The sequence below is a fragment of the Pteropus vampyrus genome, unplaced genomic scaffold (assembly GCF_000151845.1).
Source record: "Pteropus vampyrus isolate Shadow unplaced genomic scaffold, Pvam_2.0 Scaffold219, whole genome shotgun sequence".
Taxonomy (NCBI): Eukaryota; Metazoa; Chordata; class Mammalia; order Chiroptera; family Pteropodidae; genus Pteropus; species Pteropus vampyrus.
The window spans coordinates 2,018,500-2,028,355 of record NW_011889000.1 but is presented as its reverse complement, the minus strand read 5'-3'; the positions used below and the strand labels follow the sequence as shown (position 1 = coordinate 2,028,355).

The 9,856-nt window shown below is 36.1% G+C and overlaps 1 protein-coding gene across 1 annotated transcript in view; it reads right to left on the bottom strand.

The window, feature by feature from the left end:
• Positions 1-9,856, bottom strand: part of UNC79 (unc-79 homolog, NALCN channel complex subunit) — a 185,541-nt gene that overhangs the window by 110,606 nt on the left and 65,079 nt on the right. Inside the window, 3 exon segments of the mRNA XM_023538367.1 lie at positions 2,013-2,153; positions 4,128-4,251; positions 4,807-4,997. Of these exon segments, the coding sequence (XP_023394135.1) occupies positions 2,013-2,153; positions 4,128-4,251; positions 4,807-4,997 (456 nt within the window).

Genomic DNA, 9,856 nt, shown 5'->3' with positions numbered 1-9,856 from the left:
GATTTCCTTTCTTAGCCAATAAATACCATGGATCTTCTCAAAATATAAAAGTAAGAAATAAAATAATCCAAACTTTCTGACTAATTGTCAGGCGAATAAAAAAACATCAGCACCCTAAAGAACAAAGGCAGCTATCTTTGTCACTATATGTTTCATCCCATCAAACATTTCCAATTAAACTAAATTGTCTGCATCTACCTAAAACCATAACCTGAAAAATGAGAACTTATGAAAGTAAAACATTGCAAAATCAGTTTTAGAATCATAAGCACAGAATGTCGGATTGACATGACTGGTTAAAGGAAATGGCTTCTGGGTATTATGATTATTAAACTATCAAGGGAAAACAACATGTCAAACCTGTCTTACTGGTTACTGTCCATTTGCCAACCTACACACCCTACCCAGGCCGTCACTGCACTGCTCTGCCCTGTTCTACGCCCAAGGGTGCCAAAGACTGAGTCTCTTCTCTTCTGCTGGCTGGTTTCCAGTTATGTCCAGTTAAGGGGAGGCACCAGCCAAAGACCTGAAGCTGGAGGAGAGAGAGGTAGACCTCTTTCTCCCCACCCCCTGCCTACCTTGATGCTACACCTCTGGCAGTCTCTCCATCACCATACAGTGACTTTAGACAGCGCTTCTTTAAAATTTTAGTTCCCAATAGGCTCCAGGAACTCTTCCCCTTTTTCCTTCAGCCCTGGGAGAATAATGGCTTCCTACTGAACTGCTGCTGGTCTCTAGGAGGCTCATCATCTTTTATTGTTCCCTTAACCTTTCTCATAACTCTGTAGGCACTGTCTCCATGAAAGTCTCTTCATTTAAACCATCTGGGATAATTCTACAGCAGGACCGTGACTGACATACCTGTACATCACTCTCAAATGGTATTTTCTCTCTTAAAGATATCCTTAATAACCAGAAAGCTCCTTGAACACCATAGTTAAAATAACGAAGAAGAGTATCCCATTAAAAAGCAGAATACCTGGATATTGATAGTGTTATCTATGGCAAATCCCTTCAGTTAACTGAACCTCAGATTAAGTAGCTGTAGAATGAGGATACCGAATTCTTCCCCAACTGTTTCACACGATTCTGTGATATTGTTAATTGTCAATACAGTGCACAGGATGAAGTACTAACAAAGTTAATATAATATTAAAGGTTACAGAAGAAACAAAATATAAATGTTTGGCAGTTGGTTTCTATGAGGCAGATATTGTTTTTAAGCACTGAATACAAGCTAGGATCCCATAACTGTGTTATATTTTCTAACCCCTAGATAACAGGTAGAATGGCTGGGGGCCTGTGGGAAAAATGTAACAGAAAAGCTTGACAAGGAGAGAGTTGAGAACAGTCCCTGCCTACCCTCAGAAGACGGTCAACCACTCCAGCATTCATCATGGTCTGGGAATGTCAGTATATCAATAGAAACTCTACCAGGTCTCCTATAGAAAAATTATCAAAATTTCCAAAAGTTTTCATACACTTTGGACCAGACTATATTGACGTTTCTCATCCACAGAAGTACAAAGGGATCAATAAAATGGGCTCAGTTGGTTCACAGTGACAGCATCACTCATAGTCACCACCAGTTGAACATATTTTCCCAAAACGTAACAGGAAAAAAAATCCAAACTCCTCATCCTCAAAGTGAAGCAGTGATCTCCCCAGTAGCTGGTAAAGAATTCTTACTTGCCAAGAGAAATGCTCCCCCTCCCTCTCCCCCAAAAAAAAGACAGAAAGGAAGAAAGAAAAATCTTTTTCATCAAAGATGAGAGATAGCTAATAGGTGTGTGTAGGAGAACAATTCAGAGGAAAATGAAAACTCAAACACACTGATTACAGACTACACCAAACACACCTTAATATTTTCTGTTATTTAATGTGCTTAGAAGGTTCCAGAGTGAGATGGGATGAAAAAAGCATTTTCAGAGACATTTACTATGATGCTATTTTTAGGCCCAATATAATTGACAAAATCTTAATAAGACAAAAATAGTTGTGGCAATAATTACCCTTCGAGCCGCAAGGTTCCCTGCCAGTTCATTGACTCTTGATTTTCTTTGATTCGCCAGTTCTTTGACAGAATTAACTCCATCAGAAAACATACTTATTAACAGTTGAAGTGGAACCATGATGTCTAATTCCGATAATACCTGGGGAAAAAAGGCATATATCCCCCCCCAATTTTAACTTTTAAATTTCAAAAAAAAAAAAAAACACACATTTAGCATTTTTTTCCAAAGTTATTGAACATAAGGACATTTAACTTTCCACATATTCAGTCAGCACAGTCATCCTCAATTTTTTGTACTAAGAAAATCAGCATTATCACTGAACCTTCCCTTTTCTCCATTCCCCTCATCCAATAAATCAGTATGTTCTTTCTGTTAAAACTTCAAAGTACCTCTTGATGCTGTCCTCTCCTTTCTACACCACTGCTAGTGCCTTAGCCTATCACCTTCTCCTGGGCTGGTAGAATCTGTGAGCACTATCCCTCCAGTCTGTCCCTCCTCTCGTCTGAATGCCCCACTTCATCTTGCTCTCTAGTGCAAGCTCAGGGATCCTTCTGCCAAAATCAAGTTACCTTATCTATAATGAATTTTCTGTAAATAGATGCGTCTTTCTTTCAGACAGAATTGACCATCATCCCTCTTCTCTGCATTCTTAGAATTTGTACATATTTTTATTAGAGTAATCATTACTTAGCACTATATTTTATTATTTGATACTATCTCTCCCACTGTGAGCTCCTTGAAAAAAGGAAGTATAAGGAAAGAACCATTTCTTGTCCCTTTTGTACACCAATGTCTATTACAGTGACTGGCACAAAGATGCTCTATAAATGTTTCCACAGTTAATTAATAAATGAATCTACTCCAATCACTATACTGTTCACTCTGTTTCCCAAATGGTTAGACCAATGGCTTAAAACCTCCTTCGACTGTAGTACCCTGCCTTCAAAACTGTGTCGAAGCCCAGTCCATAAAATATATAAACTGCAATTGTTCTAGCCACGTTGGAGACAGAGGTTTACAGACCTGTCTGCTCACCCCCAGGTGGCACAGGTCAAAGAGTGTGTAACTGAGTAACAACATCTAACAATCTATGGAAGAACCGACTTTACTAAAATGAGAAATTATCTTATTGAGATAGAACTGGAGATGAAAAGTTAAAATTCTAGGTTCCCAAGGTGACTTAAAAAAAATAGTCTCTTTACTCTTTGTCAATTGTGAAAAACATTGTTCTGGCATTTAGGACCCAGAAAGGCATCTGCACAATTTGAAAAGCTTTTGGGATCACATACTTTCATGGAACAGAAATGTATCTGCACCCATAACTAATCTAAAAATTGAAGGAGAAATTAGTAGAATTTTCTACTAATCTAAACATTGAAGGGGAAATTTAAATCATTTCTTCATTTAAAAAGAAAAATAAAAGAAAAATAAATTCAAAGCATGTGCCAGATGCTGTGAAGAAAGGATGAAGGGCGTTATAAATTCAAAAATGAAAAAGACCTCGTCCCTGCCCTTAAGGCATTAATAATCAGAAGAGACAAAAATAAACTATAATATTAGACAGAAATAGAATTTACACAAGAACCTGTAAGAATACTAAGGAAAGGAGTAATAAATTCTGATGGGAAGATGGGGGTGTGAAGTAGCAGAAAATTTCATAGATGAGATCATTTTTTAGTTGAATTTTAATGGAGACAGGAAAGCGATTCATTCCAGGCTGAGTGAACATCATGAACTATTCCTTAAATCAGTAGCTCTCAACCTTCCCAAGTAAAGGAACATATTTAAAATATCAAAAGATTTATTAGAACCCCACAAGACAGCTATTCTACTTTTAGTATCTCTTGATGGAAAGATACACAAGGACCAAAAGCTACTATGAACTCAATAATAGTATTGCATAAAGTTGTCTTTTATTAATAACTCACAACTATAGCTACTTATATTTGAAATGTAGTTATCTATGCATATGAGTTATTTGTCTACGGATAGTCCTCAGCAAACATATGGATTTATGAATTCTGCAGGAACTCCCTGCCCTTCTACCCGGGCACCTAAAGTTCACAGGTCAGGAACTACTGCCCAAAACGATCAAAAGTATCATCCACTTACATGAAGCCACAGTAAAGCTTGTTCCTGGACAGAGGAAGGGTATCCTGTGAACCGACAACTGATAAAGCCAAACATCTCTTCCATTGAAAAAGGTAGAGGACAGAGCTCAATGTCAAACATTTTGCTGGAAAGCAGAGCAACAAAAGTAAATGACCAATGGGCATGTATTAGGATCTACTGTTGCATTTCTAGCTACATGTTGTTTGGGGAGCCAAACACTTTAGATTAGTCTATGTCCGAACTGTTATTAGCATGTTTATGTCATTGGAACAGATATCTCATAAGTAATTTATGAGGTTGTTAATAACATTAGTATTCCTATTCATACTCATATTAGGCTTAACAGAAGGAACTGAATTTCTAAGGAATGAGAATTGATTCCCAATAGCTAAAAACATTTCCATTTGCACTTTTTTCATTTTATCCAAATCATAATTATGTTCAAAAATAAGCAAACAACATGGTGTATCTATTTATTATTCCACAAGAACAAAATCTTTTCCGAACAATTCCAAATCATCTTAGTACAATTCATAGCAACTATTTCATTTGGGGCCTTGAAATTTCTCTATAGGGCTATTAAAAAGTAAATGAGCTTACATAAAATGCTTAGCACAGTGCCTGGCCCACAGTACATGCTTATTATAATTACGGTGACTTCGTTAAACTACTTACCCACCTTAATACTTCCCTGAATTCTTTTAACTGGTTATCTGGAACTTCCGTCCTGATGGCTTCCAGCCATTCCGGCATGATACACTCCCAAACAGACTGATTGATCACATTATAGGGGATCAGGCAGAGGATTCGGTTGAGACCTTCTTTCAACTGAGTCACGGTGCTGCAGGACTTATCCCAGTATCCACCAACCTGATGGCAGTTCCACAGCCACAGGAGAAAAGAACAAAATGCACTTGTTACAATTATATTCAAGAACTTCCTAAAGGAAAAGGGTACAGAGAAAGACCACAATCCATTATAACTGCAACCTGAACCAAGTATTTTCAGAGTGAGATCTGTAAGAATTTAAAAACCATGAGGATCCATTAGTTACAAAAAAGAAACCATAGTTATAAATAGGTCCAAATATAAATCACAGATTGAATTTGAAGTATTCCAAGGCAGACTTTCCAAATGACGCATGAATTAAAATTCCAAAGATGTATTCCTAACAGGATGAGCATACTATTGGAGCATTCTTATTTCTAAAGTCTGACAAATCCATTCCAAATATGTGCAGTTATATGTGTGCTTCAGAGGAACACAGATTTCTACTGCTATACACTCTGTATTTGTCAGGGCCAGGGAGATGGTCTCCTTAACCTTTAGTTCTTTGGGCTGGTTAAATTATTCATACATACAGCAGATGAACAGGAGAAAATTAGGATTTTAATACGTGTGCATGGAGAATTCAAATAAGCATGAAAATTCCAAAGACAATGAGGCAACACTGGGTATATATGATATTTGGACAAAGGAGAAAAGAAGAGAAGGGATATTATATTTCACAAGTGAGAATAGGTGATCTACAGGTAGTTGAGGAAGAGCAGAACACACACGGCAGGAAAATTCTTGCTGGGCAACTCAGAAACAGTGGGACACAAAGGGGACTATTTAGGCTAACATGCTTGGGGGTCTTCCCATCTAATGCTAGGTTATAAATCCTTAAGGTGATTATGCCAAGACTCTTCCTAAAGCAGATTTTTCTATCTGAACTCTTTAAGAAAAAGGGGAAGTAAAAAACTCTTCTTGAGTTTGTTGGGCTTTAATTGATTTCAGTTCGAAATAATCCGCATGCCAGGATGGCACGATTCGGGGATACTTGCTCCCAACTCCCACATATTGAAGATTGTTCATTATGAAAATAAAGTGGCACAGAGTGCTCTATTTCCCTATGCTGAATATACTCCCACAATATTTTTCCTAAGAATGCTCAAAGGCTGGTTCAATCGTGAATAAAAAATGCTGTTATTTTCTACTAATTAAAATAGCATATTAATTTTTAAATATGTGCAGAAAAAAGCACATATTTAGTTTCTGTTTCTATTCTGATTCTAGATAAATGTTCTATATTCTTATTATACATATCAAAGTAACAAAGAGTTGACTGGTCTCGAATCTTTCCCATGTAACAGAAGATTTCTGGGACACCATCTTATTTTAAATGAATCTAATTTTAAATGTTTAATTTCTATACCCAGAACTCCACATTATTCAAAACAATCAAATCAATTCTCTTTAAAGCTCAAACATCTATTTGGTATCATATTGGCCAAAATCCTAGGTAACTGACTAATTATTTTCAGAAAGTGACTATATTTCTGGGATTGTTGTTGTTACATGGACCACGAACAGTAACACTGATAATGATGAGATCATGGAAGGTACTATCTATCGCTCAGGCCCCTTTGGCTACGTAATTTACGGTTAAGCCACATTAAGGCCTATTGGTTTTAAGTCACATATTGGAACACATATCCCTGTGGAAATACTAAATTGCCAATGGCCATACTGAACCTTGCAAGTTCAGAGGAAGCCCGCAAAAGGGGCCTCACAAACTCAAAGACCAAAAGTAACCCCTTGGGATGGTTTGAACATAAAAATTCCTAACTAAAAGCTTGTCACAGTGGGTAGTTATATCCTAAGCCTGCAGCTTCCTTGACAAAGGTCAATCTTTACCTTTGAAATTCTCCACTGTCTTGTGCATCTAAGACAACATACCTTTGAACCATCAAAGTAATTTTCTTTTCCAGACTCCCGAAAGGCACGACCGCCAGTGCCGGGGCTCGAGAACACATTGTTATCCTGTTGCCCACATACCATTTCCATGTACTGTAAATGTTAACTATCCCATACCCACCAACGTAAAAAAAGGTATGTGACTCTCTGCTTTGCTTTTTATCCAACCCCAGAGATTTCCCCGCTTTGTATTCTCTAGCCCCCTTAATCTACCACCAATGGAATTCATGTAACCCCCATTCTGTCTCCTCCTTTGATTCTAATGTATAAAATAAGCTACAAGACAGAGAAAGACAAATACCATATGATTTCACTTATATGTGAAATCTAAAGAACAAAATAAATGAACAGACAAAACAGAAACAGACTCATAGATACAGAGAACAAACTGATGGCTGCTAGATGGAGGGGGGGTCAGGGGACTGAGTGAAAAAGGAGAAGGGATGAAGAAGTGCACACTGGTAGTTAAAAAATAGTCATGGGGATGTAAAGTACAGCATAGAGAATATAGTTAATAATATTATAATAACTATGTATGGTGTCAGGTGGGTACTAGACTTATTGGAGATATCATTTCATAAATTATATAAATGTCTAACCACTATGCTGTACATCTGAAACTAATATAATATTGAATATCAACCGTAACTGAAAAAAAATTAAAAAATAAAAATTAATTAAAGAATTTAAAAATTAAATAAAATAAGCTGCAAAACTGCCATTCTCTGGAGCATTTTCCCAATCCACTGAGATTTTACTTTCTGGCAATTGTGTCTGTTTGGCTTAAATAAACTCCTATAAGACTTTTAGGCTACACATTCTTTCACTGACATAAGTTAACAGCACAAAGTATGATATGAGCATACATTTTTATTCTATGTGGATTTACTAGTCAAATAAGCTAATACTACATGTTTAAGATTATAAAACTCAGAGAATTCATTTTAACCAAATCATATTATTATTCTGACACTATATTTCAATAATAATATAATATGTCTGCTTAGAAGTAGTTTTCAAAATATTTTTGTTAATTTGAAATTAAAGTTCTACTAAGTTAAGTTAAACAACAGATATTTGTTGAAGATCTAGATTGTTTCTAAATAAGATAAAACTGAAACATTAATTACTGAATATAAGTTTATCTTATTTTTGGCTTCTTATTTTTACAGAGACTAAAGATACTTGGATCTGTTAATAAATATGTTCTTTTGCCACATTGGGAGATTTACTATAGAAGGCTATAAGTCTAGAAGTTATGAGATGGTATATTCATAAAATTGGCTGATATGGCACAAAATGCTGGGATGTGACAGGCAATTCACAATTGTCTACCTTCTAGTTTTTCTCTGAAAAACAGAGATTACTAAGTGTTGAAATTATAACCAAATGAAACTACCAGAAATAATAACGGTAAAGGAAAAAACTCTGTATGCAAATTATTCAAGGAGTGTGAGATGTGTTTTTGTTAAGGAGAGAAAGAATAATTCTGTCCTAAAGTAAGTGTCAAGATTGTATGAACAGGCTTTTCAGAATGAGAAAGAGGAAAGTGAAGGATAAAAACTTGAATGGAAATAGAAAGTTGTAAAGAATGGAAGGGGTGGGAAAGGGGGAGGTCTTACCTTGTGTGGTCAGACTGGCTGAGATTGAATGGTTTATTATAAGCTTTTTAAAAGGAGTTCTATTATCAACAGTGTTCCAACACAAAACTAAAGTTTGGTTTTCTCCCTCTAAAAGGACAGAGTTTTCTGGGTGATTGATCTCTTCTTAAAAAGAGATTGCTAACGGTTTTTCTTTATCTTTTCAGTAATGTATCTAGGAAATAAAGATTGTGTCTTATCAGAATTTCCTGTGCTTTACGTTTTCTTTATCATATCCTTAATTATATAAGATAACTGAGTGTTCTCAAGGTCAAAAAAGCTAATTTTTTAATAATCATGTTACATCCTATATTTACTTTTGAAATTTTTATTGTCATTTTGGCTAAGTGGATAACTAAGTATTATTTCACAGTGACCTGTGATTCTGGTTAATCAAGTGCTCAGACCTTTAGACATTTTTGACAACTTTTGATATTTTGCCTCCCCAAAGTCAAATCCTAAATAAAATCCTGATCTCAAACTGACTTTAAGATTTCAGAGAGGGTCTCTGAAAAAATCTCAAGGGATTTGTTCTCATCTAGTTAAAAGAGATGTTAAACTAATTAGGTTTATTCGATATGTTGAATAGAATGAAAAACATTGTCAAATAAAAAGAGATGTTTAACCTTCCGTAGCTCAGATTTGCATAAATAAATTTTTTTAATAGAAATTTTTCAGGGATTATATGAAATTCCTAGAAACTTTTTAATGCCTTTTCTGTTCACGCTTTGCCCGAGAGTAGACATAACAGCATAATATGATCGTCATAACTTCAGTTTCTCTCATAAGATCTTTAATCGTAGCCATTTTAAGCCTTTTATCATTCACAGATAGTTATCGTTTTTATTCTGATGTTCTCCTGAAAGCTCTTGCAATCAGCTACTAGTCAGAATGCTTCATCTTCAACAGAGGGGACTGTCTCTGAGCCCCATGGAAAGGACTATGACAGGTAATCCAGGGTACAGGCTTCTGATGACATTGCTTAAGTAACTGAGGGTGTGAATAAAAAAGGGATTGTATTTTAAACCTCACAAGCTCAGCAGAGCCCTGCATGGCAAGCCTTAAAAACTTGGTGACCAAAAGTAACCACACAAGATACCCCGAACATTAAAATTCCTAATTAGGCAGATCATGGTGGATAGTCACATTCTGGGCCTGTAGCTTCCTTGATAAAGGTCAATCTTAACCTCAAGTGATTCCTTGTCTGTTGTCTTTGTGCATCTAGGATAACAAACCTTTGAAATGTCAGAGTAATTTTCTTTTCCAGACCCCTGGCAGGCACAAGCACAGCACCAGAGCACGAGACCACAGAACCCCTCATCGTTATCTTGTCGCCTCCATAAAATCTCT